The sequence below is a fragment of the Camelus bactrianus genome, chromosome 2, assembly GCF_048773025.1.
Source record: "Camelus bactrianus isolate YW-2024 breed Bactrian camel chromosome 2, ASM4877302v1, whole genome shotgun sequence".
Classification (NCBI taxonomy): domain Eukaryota; kingdom Metazoa; phylum Chordata; class Mammalia; order Artiodactyla; family Camelidae; genus Camelus; species Camelus bactrianus.
Genome location: NC_133540.1, coordinates 31438929 through 31462439, shown reverse-complemented (window position 1 = coordinate 31462439; position 23511 = coordinate 31438929). Strand labels below are relative to the sequence as shown.

At 38.7% G+C, this 23511-nt stretch overlaps 1 protein-coding gene and 1 long non-coding RNA gene across 4 annotated transcripts in view; one reads left to right on the top strand and one right to left on the bottom strand.

The window, feature by feature from the left end:
* The window catches only part of PRMT9 (protein arginine methyltransferase 9), a 28647-nt gene extending 18647 nt beyond the window's left edge, over window positions 1–10000 (bottom strand). Inside the window, exons 1-4 of one of the 3 annotated variants that reach the window (XM_074377682.1) lie at window positions 9651–10000; window positions 6132–6280; window positions 2604–2840; window positions 1905–2072 (exon numbers count right to left, since the gene is read on the bottom strand). In XM_074377682.1, coding sequence (XP_074233783.1) covers window positions 1905–2072; window positions 2604–2840; window positions 6132–6280; window positions 9651–9839 — 743 coding nt within the window. In that variant the 5' untranslated portion in view covers window positions 9840–10000. Of the gene's footprint in view, window positions 1–1904; window positions 2073–2603; window positions 2841–6131; window positions 6281–9650 lie in introns of those variants that run through there. The other 2 variants (XM_074377692.1, XM_074377699.1) reach the window with 2 other exon arrangements.
* A 122-nt stretch (window positions 10001–10122) lies between these two features.
* LOC141579663 (uncharacterized) lies at window positions 10123–23486 on the top strand. Its single transcript, XR_012511513.1, has 3 exons — window positions 10123–10538; window positions 13241–13287; window positions 23358–23486. It is a non-coding gene; the product is annotated as an uncharacterized LOC141579663 (long non-coding RNA).
* Window positions 23487–23511: the final 25 nt, after the last annotated feature.

The window sequence follows — 23511 nt, the reverse complement described above, 5'->3', positions numbered from 1 at the left end:
TTTATCAAAATGAATAATCTTTCTCAGTTCTAATTTTCCTTGATCTACAAATAACATTCAGTGCAGGGGAGAAGGCCTGCTCCTCACAATCCTTCCCCTCCCTTCACCGTCCGTGTTTACCTCTCACACGGGGACTGTCCTTCTGTTACTTCTCTTGCTTTACCCACACCTGTGAATGTTCACGAATGCCTAAGCCACAGAGCTCTGATCTTCTGTCCACTCTTTCTGGAAAATTTACTCAAAGACACACCAAAAAACTCTCCCTTCTCTGAACTTCCTTAGTCCTTCTGCCAGTACCATGCATTTGTGTAGTTAGAAGACAAGGAAAAGTTTCATGAATATTCCTTATTCTCCTATCTAGATTGTAGGTGCCTTGAGGACAGAGACAATTTTGGTATCCCCCACAGGGCCAACAACCAGTATTTTATACACACACACACACACACACAAAACTGTTAGTATTTATGATTGCATACATTTAGAACATGGAAAGTATCTCAAATCATCTAGTCCAACATCTTGAAGTCTCTAGATTTGCGTAAGATCAAAATAAATTACTAACAGAGTCTATATTGTAATCCGTATCTTCTAATTCAAAGTCAACAGCTCCTTCTACAATACCAACTGTGAGAAAAATGTGGATCAAGTTAAGGTAACTGATTGATGCTATGGGCTGACTTTTGTACTACCAAAATCCACGCTGAAGCACGAACTCCCAGTGTGACAATACTGGAGACAAGGTCTTCACGAGGTAATTGAGGTTAAATGAGGTTCTAAGGGTGAAGTCCTAATCTGATAGGTCTTGCAACCTTATGAAAGTGGAGGAGACAGCAGTGAGCTCTCTCTCACCCCACAGGCACAGAGGAAGGGCCATGTAAGGACACAGTAGGAAGGCCATCTGAAAGCTAGGAAGAGAGCTCCACCAGAAACCAAACTCTCCAGCACCCAAGGTCATGGGCTTCTAGCCTGCAGAGCTGTGAGAAAATCAATGTCTGTGGTTTAACCATGGTATTCTGTCAATGGCAGCCTGAGCAGACTAAGACAAGTGAGGACACTGTTTATTTCTGTAAAATGGGTGTAACAGTTGCCTCAACAATCTAACAGGACTTCTTTCACAAGAACAAATGTAGAGACCATTGAAAAGCATAACTATTAAGTAAATAAATATAAATACTATCATACACATATGGAAGAAGACTTATCACGACAGAGCATAAAAAAGCCCTATTTCGATATAAAGTGAACTTACAAACGTTGAGAAGACAGACTACCCAGGAGAGGGATACAGCAAGTGCTACCCAGAGAAAACTCTGTATCTAAAATGACAGTTGTTGGACTAGATGATTTTCAAACCCCTTCTAGCTCGAAAATTCTATCTTCTTGTGACACAGATCAAAGTGAAATAACATCCCAAAAGGCTAAGACTTAGGAAATAATATTCAAAGCATTTGAAGGGCCCAAGCCAACATACAGCTGATTCTTCCTGAGCTTCCATTTTAGCCAAGGATATTAATACCGAATGTGATAATTCATTCAAGTCTAACCTACTCATGCATTATTTTTAAGCACAATTTTTAAATACTTATTGACCACACAGGAGGTACTATCCATTTTTACAACTAGAACACTAAAATCAACAAAGGTAAAGTAACTTGCTAAAGGTGAAATTTATTTATTAAATGTCTTGCCACGAATTTTTCTCAAGATCCTTAAATATTTTTTATCAAGAATATGACCTTATTATGAAAACCTGTCTTATGCTGAACTACCCTATTATCCATATCTTTACAACAGAACGGTTTCAGCATTTTGGTTTGGGCTAGAAGCTAGAAATGTGAATATCTTAATTTTTAAAAAATACAATAGTAGATTATAAACACCAAAATTAGTTCATATTATAATACCTTTCAGGAATGTGTTTTGGGATTTCTATGTCAAGTGACTTCATGTGTAAGAGTTTGATCCCTGCTTCCATCTTGTTTGCTGCCATGACATCACAGGCAAGTTCATACATGGTCTTGGATAACTCACAGGCATACACCGAGTGCGCTCCAGCTTTTTTAGCAAACATGCTACAAGGGGAAAAAGGGTTCCATCAAGAAAAAAAAATGAACTGTATTTTTCCAAATTTTAGTGGAATTACAATGCTTAAACATGGGATTTTCCTTTTATTCTTTAATACAAACATTATTCATTCTGCATTTTTAAAAAATGAACTAACATTCTTGTCAAGAGATAAATCACACAAAAAATAATGACATCCACCTTATTAAGACACAGTTGGCATGCAGAACGCTAATAAACTTTAAATAACTAGATTCAACCAGAACGTTAATGTAAAAAGTATTCTTAAAACTCATTATTCAAAATTTCAACGTTAACCCCAAGTTTTTCTCGGTGGTTATGTCAAGTTCATGATAAAATAAAAGCTACAGTGAAAATAATAGTTAATAATAATAATTGCATGAATAATCATAACAAGATTATAAGAAGTAAATTAAACTCTATTTTTAAATTCCACTGCTAAATTTTCCATATTTGGTAAAATCTTTAATTTACATAAGCACACATGTATATGTAATTAAAACAAAACTGCAGCAAACCTTAGTATTCCAGTTCCTGCTCCAATGTCCAAAACACTTTTGGACCCCAAACAAACCGCCTTTTGGATTGCTGCGTTATAAATCGTATTCCTTTTGGTGTCATTAAGCATGATGAAGTGCCAGCGTTCCACCAACCAGTTTGCAACGCGATAAAAATTCTCCTTTGCATCACTGAAATCAGGGTTTAACTTCACCGCTTTACGAAAATACCCAGCTGCTTCATCCCTAAAGCCCATCCTAGAGTAAAAAAATGACAGACAATATATTCAGCTGTATGCTATCAGTTACAGTGCCTCCGCTCAGGTCACTCATCTGGCCTGAGAACCCCTCACCAGCACCCCAAATCCTACTCAACCCAAGTGCCGTCTTCTTGGGAAGCCTTCTGTGAGGACGGCAATCCTCCATCACTTCTTTCCTTTCTGAATCCGTTATGTTTATGCATCCCAGGACACTCACAAGTACTTGACTATGAATTACGACTGTACAGTGGTGTGGCAGAAGCTCCCCTAGTCAGCCTCCATTTAAACAGTTTTCCAGAACAGAGGTTTCTAAAAACCATTCCCTCTGTAAAAGGTACTAACGCCTGTGGCTGGCAGGCGCCTCTCTGGTGTGTCACGCACCTTTCTCTCCGCAGCCGAGCTGCGTGGTCATCGACGGTCCCTTGTATTTGCTGCCAGACCGGTTTACACCAGCTGTACTTTTTTTTTCTGTTATAATTTAATTAAGTATAACAGAAATCAAATAAATATGACTAAAAAGAGAGCCACTGTTTGATAAAAAACAAGTTTCTTCTGTATAGCACAGGGAACTATATTCAATATCTTATAATAACCTTTAATAAAAAAGAACATGAAAATAAATATATGTACATATATGCATGACTGGGGCACTGTGCTGTACACCAGAAATCGACACATTGTAACTGACTGTACTTCGATTAAAAAAATAGAATAAAATAAAATAAAATAAAATAAAAAGAGAGCCACTGTGCCTAAGGGAAAAAAATCAAAGGTGAGTCACCCCAAAAATTGCTACTGAATTAGATGTAAGCAAATCAATCATAAAAGACAGGGGAAGAAAACTATCAAACTGTCTGGAATAGTGCTTCATAAACTATCTATGGTAAAGAACTTCCCCCTCCTTGAAAAATATCTAACCATCTGTAGACCAATACAGTTGTACTCCACATGACTAGCATGCAACCCCTACACTAGATTCCAGTGGCACTCAAAGTGGTCCACACCCCCTTCAACAGGTGAGTTCCCTGATTACGTGCTTGGATTTACTGCAATGTCACACTGCTGCATATTTACTCTCAATCTCTATACTCGTCTGTCATCGACTGGTCATTTGTGGATCAGCACCAGGGTGTGGTCCACACAGTGAAGAGAACTGAGCTAGCAGAACCCTTTTACACTCACACTTCTTCACAAGCACCTTGAAGTATTCTGTCAGTTTTAAAGAAACTGAATCAATCAGACTATTCATTTGGGGTATTGGTTTAAACAAAAAAAGGAACAGCCTGATGTCAAATGACAGGCACTCATTTTAAAATGTTTAAGATTAGTATCTGTTATTTTCCAGTTTCTTGAAGGTAAAGCTGTCTTACTCTGCAACTGACACCAGCCCACAGTACAATACAAAATACATCCTATGTAATCTATTGTTGAGACACTAACTTAGCAATGGATATTAAAAAATTTCAAAATATCAATGATCTGTTGAATCAATGCCAAACCTGCTCCTAATAATTTCCTGGCTTTGTGTTTCCCTTAGGTTTGCTCTTCAATATATCATTCAGATTTCTTAAACTGCAATGCTACTGCTCTGAAAAAATATATGATCCACTCAACTGAAGTATATCTCATATTAAAACACTCAAAATGTTGTGTCAATGTCAATGAACTTTAAAAATGCCTTTTTTCTACTAACTAGAAAAACCATTATCTTCCTGATGAGAAATTTAAATACGTTTTGTTTAAATCTGATACTACTGGCTTAATAGAAAGTTGAGACACTCCAGACACAAATTTTATTTCACAAATAAATGTCAGAAAAGGAGGCTATCCTTTACTTTGGAAATCCTTTCCCCCTGGAATAGTGATTCTTCTGATGGGGCATGAGTAATACACTGTTCTTGATGAGAAAAGCAGAGTATTACAAAAACTAAGAACCTGTCCTAGAGAATAAAGGCAAACTGTGTAGCAAAAGCCACATTCACACTCTGACAAGTTCTGAACCGCCAACGTCTGAATTTAAAATTTTGCATAGTGATATCTCCCCAAAGCAATTTAACACCAAGTATTTTTTTCTCAATAACTGGTGATTGCTCAGTCTATGTCCTACAGCAGTAGACCAACAACAGAATCTGCCAGAAGTGTGTAGAGCTCCAATTTTCTGTTAAATTGATTATCTTGAAATGTAAGCCCTAGAATGTTGTGATCATTACATGTGTGTAATTTGGAAATATAATCAAACCCTATAGAGTAGCTCCTCTTACATAATCTAAAGAACTAGACACTTTGAAAGTAAAATGCAGATTTTTAACTAATTTGAGGAGATATCTAAAACTTTTTAAGCTAAATTTCTCTTAAAAGGAAAGTGGTTGCTAATCTGTGGAGATGGAGTCTGTGTATCAGGATCAGGTTAGCTGTTAGTGTGAACAAACAAGCCTCAGCTGACAACCAACTTTATTTTCCCTGCTATTGTCACACTACAACTAGACACTATCAACTTCCTGTCCCTTAAAGGAGTACTGACTTCACTCGCTAAGCCATTTTGATTAAGACTATGGCACTGTATAGCAGTTACGTTACTGAGACTGACTAATAAAAGTTGGATAAAGGCATTTCTTACATAGAGCTTTTCATTGAATGAAACTTGGTATGACCAGGTGGTCAAAGCAGTGGTATTAAGGACAGCTGCTGGGACATATAAAGTGATTTACTCTATAGAAAAGGGCACTGCAATGGTGTTTCCTAAACAAGAATTCTCCTTGTACTTTGTACAAAGCCGTGAAACCAGATTTATTAAAACAAATCCCAATCAAAAACTGGGGGGCTTTACCAGTTCTTCTATTTATGAAATTTCTATGGAGGGTAGACAGAAATCCCAATGGCAAATCTCCAGCAATTGCCAGAGAAGAGATTTACGACAAGTTCTCCGGCAAGGCCTCACAGTGGCTTCCCTGCCACCCTGTGAACCACGGTGACGTCCCCTCCAACAAGGTCTGGATCTCAGCCCACTGTAGGGAACGCTTCCACGACTACTCTGTCTCAGCCCCAGGGGCAGCAGCTATTACCTAGTGTATGATATACTATTATTACATATTATATCTGCTATCCCTGTATTCCTTTGAGTGCTCTTTACTTCTCACTACTCAGTCCTTCATTACTCTGATCCTCTGTTATAGTTTATAATTCTTTATATTAAACTGTCTCTGTTCAAATGACTGTACTACAATTTACCCAATCCAGACTGGTACAGAGTAACTCTTAACGAGTAAGTACTACTGAAGTTACTACACACCTGAAGAGATGCTCCCCCATACTATTGCAAATCACTTCGTCATCAGGAAACAGCTCCAAGGCTTGCTCATAGCAACCAAGTAAGTCTTGTGTTCGACTGAGAGCATCAAGTTCTTCAGCCCATCTGAATAGCGTGTACTGAAAAGTTTCCTTTACAAAGGAGAAAACAGCAAATGAGTCAATAACATAAATGATGAAAGAATATTCAACACTGGTTGAAGATGCCACAGAGAACAAATCTTAATTATAGATGAAAATCACCTTGAGTTTAATTTAGAATAGGTCCTGACTGCTAAATAAACAATACGTAAATGAACAGATTTTACCACCTACTTGGCAGTAACATGCAGAATTAAGACGGTTTGACCACTCTCTACTCTCTCCGTACTTGGCTGCTGTATCATATTCTCTACCTCCATTTTTTTGTGGGTTCCTATCTTTTAGGAGTATGTCCTTGACCCCCTTCTCTTTTCTTATGCATCCCCAAGGCACTACCTATCACCTATGTATTGATGGATGCTACCCCTACATCTCCAATCAACACCCTCTCTTCTGTTTTATTTATTTTTTTATTGAAGTATAGTCAGTTTACAATGTTGTACTAGTCCCTGGTGTACAGCACAGTGATTCAGTCATACACATATATTCCTTTTCATATTCTTTTTCATTATAGGCCATTATAAGGTAGTGAACATAGTTCCCTGTGCTGTACAGTAGGACCTTGTTGTTTATCTATTTTATATATAGTATATAGTATCTGCAAATGCCAAACTCTCAGTTTATCCCTCCATCCCACCCCTTCTCCCCTGGTAACCATAAGTTTGTTTTCTATGTCAGTGAGTCTGTTTCTGTTTTGTAAATAAGTTCATGTCACTTTTTTAAAAATTCTGCATATAAGTGACATCATATGAAGACCCTCTCTTCTGAACCTCAGGCCCATAGATACAACCCCTTATTAGTCATCTTGTTAGAGCAGGCAGATAGCCAGATATGACCAGAGAAAGGGGGACACAGACCAAATGGCAGGAATTGGGCAGAAAGGAGGGGCACAGACCCAATGCAGGAAACTACACATTATGTAAGCACCAGAGGTCCCTGTGCAGAGAAAAAAAGCAGGAACCTCTGGGCTGATAAGTGGTCAGAACCTTGAGGGTGATGAGCAGCCTGGAGGCCAACAAAGAAAGGTTGGAAAAAGTAGGAATCTCCAGTGTCCAAATGTAACCTTTTTCTCATTGTGCCCTCATTTCAATAAAATTAGCCTTGCAGATTAGAAGTACCCATCATGTACTGACACTATGACACTTCCGATCCAGACTAAATAAGGACAAAAATCCCTCCTCCCTTTGGGAAGGTGGAGTTGGGATCAAAATCAGGAAATATGACCGCAGACCATTTCCTCCCTAATGAATATTCTGCCCATTCATTTTTATACCCTATGTAACAAAGCTGCCAAAGAAACTCCGGGCAGCCGCTCACCTGAGCCTGCCTGCTCTCCCCTTTAGATGTACTATCCATCTCTTAATAAATCCTCACTTTACTTTCTTAACCTCCATGTTTGTCTCTGAATTCTTTCTGGGACGGGACAAGAACCTGGAAACCGGTTACATCTACCGGCAACAATCTCAGCCAGGGATTGTACCCTCAGCCATCTCAAATTTAGCTCAACTCAAATACTTCCTGATCAGTGTGCAAAGAATAGCAATATATAGCAACATATATCCTGTTCTTGTCCTCACAGAGGCTTCATAGAGTGAAATTTAACACACAATTTTGAAAAAATTCAAAATATTCTAAACTGAACCCATCATATTCTCTCACATAGGATATAAGGTTAAGGAACCATCTAACCTCAGACCATGAAGTCACCTAATAATGCTACCTTAACTCCAGTACTACTTATTTCAAACCCAGCCAATTCTCTCTCAATAGCTTTAAGTGTGTCACCTCCTCTCCCAGGACTGTTGCAACGCGGCCCTTGTAACCACTTGCTGGACTACAGCAACAGCCTTCCCACTGTCACCCCAGCTCCAACTACCCCTCCCTCCCTCCAGTCTCCACACTGCAACCCAGTGGGAAAAGCGAAGGCTGTAGTCATTTCAGCTTTCTCGTGAAAAATTTTATATCATCTGCACATATTTTATACAGGAGAGTTAATACCAGAAACTGAATTTTGATGGAGTTTACTAGAGCAACAAGGATAAGGAAGAAGATTCTAGAGTGTGAGGGGGAAAAAAACACAGATTATATTAAATGGATCAGGGAGTTTATAGTTAAGTCCCTTGGTGTGGCTGAAGTGTGGGTATGGGGAGTAGAGGGAGAAGCAGGAAATAAGATTAAAGAGATAGCTCTTTTGCAGAGGCCCATGCAAAGAAATATGAGACTGTTCTGCAGGAAACAGCTAGGTACTTAACCCTACTGAACACCCAGCATTGAAATACAAACTTTAGATATACTTTTACTACACACTAAATATAAAAAAAAGTATTGTTTTACAAGAGGGAACTAAGGAACAAAGATTTAAGGAAACAGCAATTGGATGGATTCATTATTCCACTTCTGCCTACCAAGATGAGCAAACTGTATCTCAGCATAACACTTTCTCCTCCTTGAGGCTCGCTGGTCTTGAAATTTACCCTAAATTTATGTGAACTACAGATGTCTAGATACTGATATCTACTGGGTAGAGGTCAGGGATGCTGCTAAACATACTACAATGCACAAGACAGCTTTCCACAGCACAGATCTCATCCAAAATACCAACAGTGCTGAGGTTGAGAAACCTTGGGTGAAATAAAGCAAAGCAGCTTCAGGCTGGAAACTGAATGCAAAGGTAAATTAAATCACATTTTGAAATTTAGATTCTAGAATAACTTGACAAAAATGTACAGCATTTCAACAGAATAACTGTCCCCAAAAAATCCAATAAATGAAACTTAAAGAATGCATCATCGAATGATTACTTTAATTGCGAACTTAATTCAACTACAGAAACCCACATTTCCTTACACCTAACAGAAGAGACAAGTGCAAAGGTCCTGGGGCAGGAACTTGCTAGAATTAGACGTAGGAGGCCACAAAAGATCACCTGAGGCTTCACTTGCAACAAAACCTTTCGAACTGCAATTGAAATACAAGTTTTGAGATAGAGAAATGACATCATCTGGCTTTTGTTCTGAAAAGCTCACGCTGGCGGTGTTGAGGTAGACTGCAGGAGAAAGCCTAGATTGGAACCTGAGCCTATGGCAGAAGTCAGCAGCTGATGATTGAAGCTTGAACCAGAGCAGTAAAAGAGAAAGTAGGAAGTGATATGGCTCTGGATACACAGAGCAAACAGTATTTTCTGATAGGCTGGTTGTGGCTATGAACAAAAGAAAAGAATCAAGAGTGAAAAGTAAATATTAAATAGCAACCACCAGCCACTCACAGTCCCCCTCCCAATTTATTTACATATGTATTTACGTATACGAGAAGAACAGAGGATCCCTCTGCCTGCAGCAAGAGAAAGAAGGGCTCTCCTCACCTTCACATCGTCTTTCAGCTCCGGCGCCAGGCTGAGCACGAGCAGGTAGTGGGCATAGGCGGTGCCGAAGTCCTGGGCGCCCAGGCAGTGCTCTGCGCTCTGCAAGGACCGCGACACCAGCTCGTCTCGCCCGGCTGCCCCCGAACTACTCCCAGCGCCCTGGCGGGGCCTGGATCGCGAGTTCGGCATGGCCGAGTCACCGCCCAAAACCTGCGCTCCTATCACCGAAGGGAGGGTGCTTCGGTAATCGGAACGAGCCAACTGCCTGGATGCCTACACTTTCATGAGACTAACTGGAGCGCAAGGACGGGTACAGGGAAGTAATCTCTCTGCCGCGGCGAGCGTGCCCACCTCCGCGAGGCAGAAGCCCCGCCCCCACCCCCTACCGGCGGCCCCCACCGGCCGGCGGCGCACGCTACTCCGACGTCAGCGCGCCCAACGTGGGTACGTCGCGCCCGCCCCTCCCGCGGGAGGGCAGGAGCGGGGCGGCCACTGCGCGTGCGCCTAGGAGCCCTTCCCCTAATGGTCTCTGTCTGGTTCCCGCCCGGCTTGTTTATCCGGCTGAATCGCGAGCTTTCTATATCTCCTTCATGGCCTTCAGGAGTGTGTGACTTCGGCTTCTAGACCTCGCTCGGCCGACCCCGTCAGCGCAAAGCTGCACCCGCCCGCGAGGGACGTGTGTGGGTATGAGGAGAGGTGGTCAGGCGTTTATGGTGATGCTTAAGGCCTCTGGGTCTGGATGCACCAAAAGTCAGAGTAGCGAGAGTGGAAAGAACCCGAGGAGAACAGAAGCCCCTAGATGTGGTGGAGGAAATGCTTTCACTGGCATTATTTTAAGTCATCCTCACAAAACCCTGTGACTTTTGGATCCTCCTTATCTTACAGACGGTAAGAGGGGCATCCTGAGACGATACTAGCCCGAGATCACCCAGCAGTTCGTGGCGTAGGCGTGGCTCAAACCCGAGTCCCCGAGCACCTGTTCAGTTTTCTTCAAAACGAGCTTAGGATTTATTTCACTGCTCCGTGTATCACCACGTGTATAGTGGTTATATGAATGCATAGAAAAAGTTTCTCTACGTTCAAGTGTAACCTCTAAGGGATAGATTGGGAACTTTAAAGGGTTGGGTTGTGGAGTGCATAGGAAGTACAGCTAAAAAGTCATGTGTCACCGGTTTCATACATGTTACTGGTGACTGTTTTACTTAACAAGAAACAGAAAATTGAACATTTTGCATATCAGACACTAACTTTAGGGCTCCTTGCATTCTCAGAGTTCATCATTTACATGCCTTTTTGCTTTCTCTGTTGAAATTATCTGACCCACCCTTCCTCTGAGCATATACCTATGCAAACCCTAACCAGTTCTTCAAATCCAGATCACTAGATTGTGACCTGCTCTCCTAGTCAGAAAGATCCTCAAAGATAGAGTCTGTCCTTAACCACTTTTTAACTTTGCACCTAGCAGAGTCTGGCTCAACATAAGGACTCATATTTTTTCATTTTAATGGAAATGACATCCTCCCACTCCTAGGTTTTACATACAGACTTTCCCAAGCAGTTATGGTCCTTATTTCCCTCTCATTCTCAACTGCTACTTTCTCTACTAAATTTACACTTGAACTTTACAGGATTTCCATATATCAAGGGGAATCATCAATAATCACTCTATGATAAGAGTTTCTTTTGAGCCAAACCGAGAACAAACAGTTCTCAGGAATAGCTCTGAGGAACTGTTCCAAGGAAACATGGTTTAAGGTTTTGTATCTTGTCAAAGCAAGGCACATGACTAGGGTACACCCCTTCAAGTTTTTTCAGCAAGTACCTAAAAAGTCAGTATGGCCTTTGTGTCTGGAAAGGGAGCTATATCAAAGGAGTACTAGCATTGATGTTCCAGGAAGGGAGACATTTATCTCTTATCTGCAGAAGGGACATTTTTCTTCTGGTTAATGCATCCTTTTCTTTAATGGTGAAAACAGGTGTACAATGTATGTTTAATAGGCCACAAAACAGGCTTTTCTAGTTAGCATAAAGCTTAAGTTAAATCATGTGTAAGCCAGAATGAATTCTCCACACCTCAATATGTGCAAATTTCTTCCACCACCTCATGCAACTGAAATGCTAAAGACTAGTGCTAGTAGGATGTAGTCAAACACAAAAAGACCACTGGACTGAAAAAAAAAAAGTGCAAAGTGCATTCTAGTCTAAGCTGGCCCATTCAAGAACCTCTCAAGAGTCATTATTTGTAGGGAGGGAAAAAAAAAAGTCTGACTGAAAAAAATAATAAGTATTTAAACTATTATTTTATGAATAAATTGGGTACCTACAGGGGAAAAAAAGAATGATTATTTGTAAAAAGGCTTAACAAAGCTACCTTTCCTACTTTGGACACAAGAATGATATAACCATCATATGAGATGCTAGATAAAAAGGCATTTTATATATAATGTACACATATATTTACAGCTATGTATTGTTAGCATTATCTAGAGTCACTTAAAAACCTAGCTAGGGTAGTAAAATAAAAATTAGATTCCTAATACCTTTTTAAGCATATGATCAGAAGTCTCTGCAACTCATATCCTTTAAAAGTCAAATTTAATTTTCTGGAATCTCCCTCCAGGAAGCAGAGGGAGAACTCCCAATCTTTCTCTCCAGAGATTTTTGTTGTGGGGGAAGCACTTAGACTTCATCATTCTAGTCACCGCTGTGAGTCCCTGCTTCTGCTGAATTACTTCACTTTACAGATTATCTGGTACTCTAAGATGTGCTTTGCCCACCCGCCCAGGGCAGAGTTTCTTTTGTCTTGTTTTGTTTTTCGGTCTGTTTGGTTTGTTGAGATAACCGGACCACCTAAAGCATCTAGACTACATGACGCTTAAAGTGAACATATTACCAAGTTAATATAGGCTGAGATGGAGGAAAAACTTGGCAGGAAGTGGAGAAAGGACAGAGTAAAAGAAGCCAACTTGGGTTGTTTCATCATCCACAGTATCAACCTGTGGGCAATGACCACTGCTAGAAGTGTGCAAGAGATGCTTCCTGCCCCTTGTGAAATACTTCAGATAACTTTGTGAGCTGCTAGGTCTCACCAAGTTCCAATGTGATTATTCTAGTTGGAGAAATCACAGGTTATTTGCATTTCTTTGTCGTTTATCATAGCTTAGACACTACATAGTATAGATCTTTTTTTAAAAAAAAATGAAACTGACACAGTCTGGGACATTTGCTCACTGTAAGAAACTGAAAAAATACATTTTAATTACTATTTTCCTCTATCACCTCATTCCTGAGACTTAGATTTGCTCAAGTTTATGCAGATTTACTGAAGGTTAACTGTATGTATTGTCATCAGCTTTCACTCCTTTCAAAAGAGCCCTGTTTTCCATCAGGAAGAACCCTGAAGTAGGATGCAAAACATATGCCAAATGTAGATTTTATTTCTTGAAACTTAGTCAAAGATTTATTTAAAAATATTGAGGGCATCACTCCTGTATTCACAACAGCCTTCCACAACCAAAACTGTGATCTTTAATTACCTGTGAGTCTGTTTGATTCCTTCATTTATATGCTCTTTTTTTTTATCCTCTTAGGGTTCTAAGAAAAACCTCACTGATTGGGAAAACCACCGCTGACTCAGGCAGGTTTAATTGTGGTTGTTTTTTTACTATGTTCTGGGCAGCTTGTCAACAAACCACATTTGTCAAACAAGGAAGCAAAACCAACTAAAGGGCTCTCAGTCAACTTTCCAATGTGCAGAAGTTGAAGGTTAATGGCCCAGGGGTGGATGGGGGGAGCTCCTAGGAAGTTCATTAACAAGGGTTAAACAGCTTACTGGACACAAGGTATCTTGCGTTTATACCTTCTGTGGATATGTGTATCTTTTTGTGTGATCTTGTTTGCTTTACTTTATGGTTTGGAGCCTTGTTCTCAACTCTGTGCATTTTAGGATCATTGGGGGGAGCTTTTAAACAATATCTGTGTCTGGGTCTCTTACCCAGAGATGCTGATTTAATTGGCCTGGGGTGGAGTCTGGGCATGAGTATTTTTAAAGAGCTCCCTGGCGAGTCTAATGTGCACTCTAGGGGTGCAGGATACAGGGCAGGCTTCTATAGGGGTGGTTAGGATATTTGAAGTATGTAGGGTATGCAGTGTAGGCATAAAGGCAGTGTAGACAGTGGGGATATATTTTGTTTATGGCTTAACAAGAATTGTGAAGATTCCCTCAACTAAATTATTTTGAGTTGAAGTGATTGTTATGTGGTGAAGAATAGAGTGTTCATCATATTGAATTGTTGGAGAGAAAATTTTGTAATTGGGTCAAGAAAACACTACAGCCCTCGGCTAACTGCTTGGTATTGGAATTTGCATTAATGCGTTCTCACTGCTAAATATTCCTAATTTCTTCAATTAAAAAAAATCACTACAGTTAGGATTTTTTTTGTTGTTGTTTTACAAAGCCCTTTTTAACTGTTCCATACACATTTTAAAATCTAGAACTCAAAGTTAGATATAAAACTAATAATGGCCAGACCAATGCTGAGTTCAAAATTTGAGTGCACAAGAGCCTATAATAATGTGACAGGAGAGTTCACAGACAATGAGAGAGAAAATCCATTTATTGAGTGCTCCTCTACACCAGGCACCATACGTGGTTCTGGAGAAACTGCCTAAATCTCCTTCTGAGAATGCCAATCAAATTGTTGGTGTTAGGGATAGATTCCAAGTAATCTGAACAGAGTGTGTCCTCACAAAGCATTCAGGAAAATGCTAAAAATCCATTTGACAGGAAAGAATCTAAAGCTGGGAGTCACCTCAACTCTTTGTACTCCTCTCCCCACTCCCCATCAGTCACTACTAGTCCAGGTCCCTGCAGAAAAAAGACTCAAAAGGCTTATTAATTAAAGAGAGTTTAACCAAAGAACTATTTATGGAGGTCAGGGAAATTAAGGGAGTCATCAAGATTTATGAGGTACCCGGAGACCAGCAACAGCTGGAAGCTATTACCATCCCTTGTCCTGAAGAGGGAGAAGGAGAGGACTGTATTACCAGAACCCAGAAAGAGCTGTAGCTGTGGAAGAGGGGCCACCTAAATACAAGTGTGGCCACAAGCAGAGGAGAGAATCCCCCTGCCTGCCAGTCTCTTACCTGCCTCCTTTTAAAAGAGCCCAATCCAAAGCCAGCCAGTACGGGACCTTGGATGATTCAGTCTGTAGAGTCAGCCACCCTACAGGGTACAGAGAAGGGCAGAGAAAGGTAGAAAACGGTTCTGTGGGGCAAATGGAAAATAACCAACAAAATTACCAAGTTTGACTCTTCTTAAATTTTTAAAACTCTGCTCTCTCCTGTCAATGCTTATTACTACTGCCTGCATTCATCTTCTTTTGATCTTTTGCCTTGTCTGTTATAATGGCCTTTTTTTTTATCATCCAGCCTTCAGGCATATACCCCTTAAAATTAATCTTTCATTTTCCATGCTGTAGCTAGAACCATCTAAAAAGCAAATTTCCCATTTAATGACTCCCTAACACCTATAGCTGTGTGTTGTAAACTTTTTTTTTAAAGTATTTATATGGAGAATAGTTCTAAATCCTAATTAAAGATCTCCCTTAGAAAGGGGGAGGTAAGAGTCATGTTGAATGTATAGGGTTAACTATTTAAAAAGCAAAACAAAACACTGAGGTTGTTTCGTTTAGAATGTGTTATTTGAGTAAAGGAATTAAAGGTCTTTGGTTCCTCAGTGGCTAAAAGCCCCAAGATTGGCTACTTGCAGTGTCCTCCCTGGGTAAAATGAAATAGTTGAGCCAATTAGAATTGAATGTTAGAAGTAATGAAGTGATAAGGATACCGCATCAACAACTTTTGTAGCAACCTTGGGGGAGCTAGACAATCAAAGTACAGGCTTTCTTTTCAAATGCTAGAGATGAGACAAATTGACTTTGAAAAGACTGAGCCCCCGGTCCCAGTCTAGGCTTGCTGTAATAGGCCTTCTACACCCTTTGCATTGGAGGACTCTGGAAGACCTGCTTTGAAGGAGATACTGTAGCTCAGTGATTGTGAGATCAAATACTGAAGCCAGACTGTCTGAATTTGAATACTAGCCCTGCCACTTACCACCCAGGTATCTTGAACAAGTTAAGTTACTTACTTCTATACCTGAATTTCCTTATTTGTAAAATGGTACCAGAGTGAGAAAAGAATTGTGATTATTTGCTCTGATCTGCCTGGTGGTGCCCTAGAATGATGGCTCAAAGGCATGTCTTTATTTTGCCTAACTCCAAACTAGCCTAGTGCTAAAGGTCCATCCCAAGGGTGTTGGTTGAAAATATTTATAAGTCTGATGTCATATAGGCTGCTGCTGCCTGAGGTGGTCAGTTAATAGCTGGGGCAAACAGTAGACTAAACAAAAAGCTTGTGAGGAAAGACTGGGGAATGAGTGTCCTGTAAGAACTTACAAAACTGACAAAGTCCTGAGACTGTAGAAGGCCAAACTCATACTTAGGGCTGTGTGCATGCTCAGGAAAGACCCAGAAAAGCCTGAAACTCTCACCTCCTGCTGCCCTGAAGGCTCTAAGAAAGCAGGAAATAAAGGCTAAGGTAGAGTTGTAAGGTGTCTGGCGAGTGTTGAAAGCCGGCCACAGCAAGCACACATAGGACCTCTGCAAAGACGAAGATTTTTTGGTTCTGGATACAGGCATACCTCATTTTATTATGTTTCACTTTATCACACTCCACAGATCCTGCATCCTTTACAAACTGAAGGTTTGTGGCAATCTCAAGTAGAGCAAGTCTGTTTTTCCAACAGCATTTGCTCACTTCGTGTCTCTGTCACATTTTAGTAATTCTCACAGTATTTCTAACTTTTTCATTATTATTATGCTTCTTATGCTAATCTGTGACCAGTGATCTTTGATGTTACTATTGTAATTGTTTTAGGGTGCCATGAACCATGCCCATATAAGACAGAGAACATAATAAATGGTGTGTGTGTTCTGACTGCTCCATCAACTGGCTATTCCCCATCTCTCTCCCTTTCCTCTGGCCTCCCTATTCTCTGAGACAGAACAATACTGAAATTGGGCCAATTAATAGCCCTCCAATGGCATCTAAGTGTTCAAGTGAAAGGAAGAATCACGTGTCTCACTGTAAAACAAAAGCTAGAAATGATTAAGCTTAGTGAGGAAGGCATGTCGAAAGCTGAGACAGGCTAAAAGCTAGGCCTCCTGTGTCAGTGAGCCAAGCTGGGAATGCAAAGGAAAAGTTCTCGAAGGAAATGAAAAGTCCTCCTCCAGTGAACACACGAATGATAAGAAAGCAAAACAGCCTTATGGCTGATACAGAGAAAGTTTTGGTGGTCAGGACAGAAGATCAAACCAGCCAGAACGTTCCCTTAAGCCAAAGCCTAATCCAAAGCAATACCCTAGTTCTGTTCAACTTTGTGAAGGCTAAGAGAGGTGAGGGAGCTGCAGAAGAAAAGTCTGTAGCTAGCAGAGGTTTGTTCATGAAGTTTGAGGAAAGTAAGTACAAGGTGAAGGAGCAAGTAGTATTGTAGAAGCTGCAGCAAGTTATCCAGAAGATCTAGCTAAGATAACTCATGAAGGTGGTTACACCAAACAGATTTTTAATGTCAATGAATCAGCCTTATAGTGGAAGAATATGCCATCTAGAACTTTTCATAGCTAGAGAGGAGAAGTCAGTGTCTGGTTTCAGAGCTTCAAAGGACAGACTGACTCTTGGGGCCAACACAAGCTGGTGGCTTAAAGCCAATGCTCATTAATATTCTGAAAATCCTAGAACCCTTAAGAATTATGCTAACTCTACTCTGCTTGTGCTCTGCAAGTGGAACAGCAAGCCCTGGATGATAGCACATCTGTTTACAAGATAGTTTACTGAATACTCTAACCCCAATGTTGAGACACTGCTCAGAAAAAACAGAAATCCTTTCAAAATATTATTGCTCACCAACAATGAACCTGGTCACCCAAGAGTCCTGGTGGAGATGTACACAAAATTAGTGTTGTTTTCAACAGTGTTGTGCCTGCTAACAGTGTCCATTCTGCAGTCCATGCATCAAGGATTAATTCCCACTTTCAAGTCTTATTATTTAATAAATACATTTTGTAAAGCTATAGCTGCCTTGGATAGTGATTCCTCAGATGGGTCTGGACAAAGTCAGTTGGAAATCTTCTGGAAGATTCACAGTTCTAAATGTCATTAAGAGAGTTTGTGATTTATGGGAAGAAGTTAAAATATCAACATTAACAGGAGTTTGGAAGAAGTTTGATTCCAACCCTTAGGGGTAACTTTGAGGGGTTCAAGACTTCAGTGAAGGAAGTAAATGCAGATACGGTGGAAACAGCAAAAGAACTAGAATTAGAAATGGAGCCTGGAGATGTGACTGAATTGCAGCAATCTCATGATGAAACTTTAATGGATGAGGAGTTGCTTGTTATAGATGAGCAAAAAAAAAAAATTTCCATCTTGAGATGGAAACTACTAGCGAAGATGCTATGAAGTTTGTTGAACCAGAAAATGGGATTTAGAATATTACATAAACTTAGTTGATAAAGCAGCAGCATTAGGAAAGTTTGAGAGGATGGATTCCAATTTTGTAAGAAGTTCTACTGTAAGTAAAATGCTATCAAACAGCACTGCATGCTACAGAGAAACCATTCATGAAAGGAAGAGTCAATCGATGCTGCAAACTTCACTGTTGTCTTAGTTTAAGAAATTGCAGTGGCCACCCCAACTTTCCAGGCTGTGATAAGGAACTTATATTTCATCACTGTGTGATGGAGAGCCACAGTGTTTTAAGCATTGGCTTCTTATCTTGCTGTATCTCTCTGGCTGCTGGTGGAGAATAAATTTGGGGGGAGCCAAGAGTAAAAGCAGGGAGATCAGTTTGTGGCTGTTGCAGTAGTCTGGGTAATCAGTTACAGTGGTTTAGGCTATAGTGGAGATAAAGCGATGTCAGATTCAGATATTTTGGGGGGGTAGAGTTAGCAGAATTTGATGAGAAATTAGCTGAGAAAAAAAAAATCCATGTATTAACTGTGGTTACCAAGGGGGAAGGGTAGGGGAGGGTAAACTAGGAGTTTGAGATTAACAGATAAACACTACTATATACAAAATAGATAAACAACAAGGACCTACTGTACAGCACAAGAAACTATATTCAGTATCTTGTAGTAGCCTATAATGGAAAAGAATCTGAAAAGAAAAAAATATATATATATATATATGTACGTATATGTATAACTGAATTGCTTTGCTGTACCTCTAAAACTAATATTGTAAATCAACTACACTTCAGTAAAAAATAAAACTTAAAAAATTCTGTGTATTGTATGATTTCATTTACATAAAATTCCAGAATGGGCAAATCTACAGTAACAAAAAGATTAGTGGTTTCCCAGGGCTGGAGGCAGGGGATGGTGAAGAGCAAGTAATGGATTGACTGCTAATGGGTATAGGATTATTTATAGGATAATGAAGATGTTCTGGGATTAGACTGTGGTGGTGGTTGCACAACATAGTGAAAATACTACAAACTACTGAAGTACATGCTTTAAAATGGTGACTTATGTTATATGAAATACATCTCAATTTTTTTAAAGTGCTAGAAAGGGAGGAAATGACCTGACAAGGGTTACAATTTCTGGAGAAGAAACTAACGTTTGAAAAATTAGAGTATACACAAGCCTTAATCCAATTCTTCATTATTGCTTCCTCTAAAAATTGCATCAAAGTGTATTTAAATGACTAGGTGAAGTGCATAGACATTCAGGAAGGTGATAGTACTTGAACTAGGTCTCGAGGAATGGGTAGTATTTGGGATATGCCTAAATGAAGGGAACAGTATTTTTCTAGGAGAAGAGACCAGCACAAGCAGAAGCAAAAATGGATGCTGGAGAGAGTGCATAAAGCTATCGCCACAGAAAGCTATTCAGTTGTTTTAAGTTGAGTAGCAGTGGCAAATAAAATTGAGTGTATGGAACAGATCCAAATCATGCAAAACTGGAAACTAATATAGGGGAGACTCGATTCTGAAGGCAATAACAGGATAGTGTATTTATTTTTTAAGAAAAGGATAGAATTCACATTTCTGGAAGACTGGAAGATTAGTCTGACATCAGTTGCAAGATGTGGAAGAATTCTGGCAAGAGATAATTTAAACCTGAACTAGAAAAACATCCCTGTGAATAGCAGTAAGTGGGGCTTAAGGGTTTTTTTTTTCCCCAAAAAACAGAAGGATTGTTTGGAACAAATTGCTGGTGATGAAATAAAGCACTAAGTAAAAATGAAACATAGGGCAATTAGGAAAATTGAGAGAAAAATGGACATTGGGAAAAGATGACAATAGATTTGACAATATTGAGAAAAACACAGTTTGTAAATCAAATCTCAGTTTAACATTAGGACTAGAGATGCTAATTGGAGGTCTTCAGTATAGAAGTGATCATTGAAGCAATGAATGATTTTTTTTCTTCAAATAAATACATAATACTGCCAAAGGACTTTCAATAAGATGGCAATATTCTCAAATGTACTAAATTATACAAGAAGGAATAAATATGGACCTTGGGCAAATCTGTTAATCTTTCTGTGCTTCACTTCATTCTTTTGTAAAATGAGGATAAGAAAAGGACTTGGTTCATAGCATTGTCTGGAGGACTTTATGAGTTGCTACACATAGGCACTTGAAATAATGCCTGATATAATAAAAGCTCAGTAACTGTTGATTTTTTTTTCTTAAATAACAGAAATTTATTTTCTCACAATTCTGAAGTTTAAGATCAAGATTCAGCTGATTTGATTTCTGGTGAGGGCTCTCTCCCTGGCCTGCAGACTGCCACCTTCTTGCTCTGTCCTCACATGGCCTTTTCTTGATGCATGTGCACAGAAAGGGAGCTCTCTGGGGTCTATTTTTTTTCCAATTTTTATAGAGGTAAAATATATGTAAAATTTACCATCTTAACCACTTTTAAGTTCATAGTTCATTGGCATTAAATATTTTCATAATATTGTACAACCATCACCTACAATCATCCTCATAACTCCTTTCATTGCATAAAATTGAAACTCTATACTCATTAAACAATAATTCCCAAGTCCACCCTTTCCCCAGCTATTGGCAACCACAATTCTACTCTCTGTTTCTATGAATTTGATTACTTACTCTAAGTACTCCATATAAGTGAAATTACATGGTATTTTTTTTTATGACTGTCTCATTTCATTTAGCATAATATCCTCTGGGTTCATTCATGTAGCATATGTCAGAATTTTCTTCCTCTTTAAGGCTGAATAATATTCTACTGTATGCATATATCACATTTTGCCTATCCATTCATCCATTACTGGACATTTGGGTTTCTTCCATGTTTTAGCTGTTGTGAATAATGCTGCTATGAACGTAGATGTACAAAATACCTCCTTGAGACCCTGCTTGCAGTTCTTTTGGATATATACTCAGAAATGGAATTGTTGGATCATATGGTTATTCTACTTTTAATTTTTTGAGGAACCATCATACTGTTTTCAACAGCAGTCGTATCATTTTACTTCCCCACCAACAGTGCACACGGGTTCCAACTTCTCTAAATCCTTACCCACACTTAACTATTTTCTGGTTTTTTTATGCTAACTATTCTACTGGGTGGAAGGTGGTATCTCATTTTATTTTAATTTGCATTTCCCTAATGATTAGTTTTGTTGAGCTTTTTTTTCATGTGCTTATTGGCCATTTATATAGCTTCTTTGGAGAAATGTCTATTCAAGTCTTTGCTGGTTTTCAAATTGGGGTTTTTTTGATGGTGGCAGTGGTGAGTTTTAGGAGTTTTCTATATATTCTAGATATTAATCCCTTATCAGATATATAATTTGCAAATATTTCTCCCATTCTGTAGGTTGCCTTTCTACTCTGGATACTGTGATTTTTATTATTACTTGCAGTGACGTCAGTTATCCATGAGGTACCTGGTGTAATGGAAAGAGCAGGATATAGAGGATTTGATTTCAAGTCCTGTTCACATTTGTTATCTCTGACCATGTGATCAGTAGTACCTAGGTACACAGTTGTGTGTTTGAATTCCAGATCTACCACTTATTAACAACCTGGACTCAGGCAGAATTTTGAAACTTACTTTCCTCATCTGAAAAATGAATATAATAAATCCCACCTTATATGTTCTTTTGAGATTAACAATACTATATATAAAGCACCTGGTATATAGAAGGTGATGATTATTTGATACTATTTTAGTGCTTTTGTTCCCTCTTTGGGTTGCTTTAGTTGTATACTTCAGTGATCTAGGGAGAGATTATCCTAGAGTGGATTTATCACCGTAAAAAAATGTGGAGACCACTTAGTGCTATTCTAAGGAATAAGGATAAAGAATAGGGGGTGGGGTACAGCTTCATGGGGTACCTTATCAACTTCTGTGATAAAGGAAAGTTATGTTTAATTTCAGTTTCAAAAATTTCTTTCTTAGGCTAAGGTGCTCAGTTTCAAGCCATTTGTTTGATGACATTGGCAGGAGGGAAGAGAAATAGAAATTCCATATTGTTCTTTGCAGCAAAAGGCAGTGTAATAAGGAGAATCATTTGATAGCAAATCTTTGTTTTTCTCTATGGCATATAATAAATATACATAAACCTGAAATTTTTATTGGATGTGCAAATGTGTAAATAGTCAAATTACCTTCAGTTGTAAATATGGTATTCAATTAATACTAATTAAGAAAACATTAAAAACAGTATAAGTATACAAGTAGAGCTATACAATTGTCCCTTTAATAAAGACAATTGAAAAGAAAGGGTAGAGCTTTGTCTCATAACACATTGTGTCCATTTCTCTCCTGAAAATAATAGATATCATAATGTATAAAGCATAGTATATCCCATAATAACATTTTTATTAAATGGTTGAAATGAAGGAAATAAATTTTAATTTTTTATTCACTTGAACATATTAAAATCTAATAGAGTTAAATACTATATTATTTTAAAATAGCAATGATAAATTCATTAAATATTACCATACATAACATTTTTATGAAAAATAATTATATTTTCCAAAACAAAAAAAAAAAGGGCCTGAGTAGAATGGCATTGTTTAACATTTTCAAATCTCATTAATATCTCACTTAATCAAAAATTCTTATATCTTCTCATTCTATCAGTGCAATATGTTGTTTCAGTAGTTTATGAAGAAAACCCGGCCTGACAAAGATACATAGTTGTAAAAGTGAGGAGTCTTCTAATAACATTTTTGCATAATTGTGTGTATTTTCCTCTGATACAATGCTCAACAAGTAATAGTTTCTTAAAGGATAGTTGCAGTACAAAATCTGAAAATATATCTGAACCTTTTTTAATCATCTGGCTGGAATTGTTATTATTTCAGAAATAAGCATCCTATATAACTTGAGGTGGCTAGAACAGTTATATCTGGATTACTGTAATAAAGATTTGTCAGAAGCAACAGTCATCTTAATAATCAGACACATTTATTTTATTGATTAAGTAACTTTCAAAAATAACTCTAATGTATAAAAAAATTTACAAATGTCACAAAAGAGTTAATCCACGGTCTACACAGGAGAGAAGGAAAATTCTGCTCAGGAAAGCTCTATAGAAGCATTTTCCCCATACCATTTTTGATTGATACAGTTCACAAAGAAAGCCTCGTTTTGCCTTCCCTTTTAGGGCTTAGTCTGAGAAGGAACATGAGAAACCACATCTTAGAAGAAAAACTACTCTCAAAATCTCAAGTGTAAGCTACAAAGAGGCTTTTCTGATGAAAGCTTCAAAGCTTGAAGAGATGAGAAAGGCAAGTATATATTCTATTAAATATTTTGAT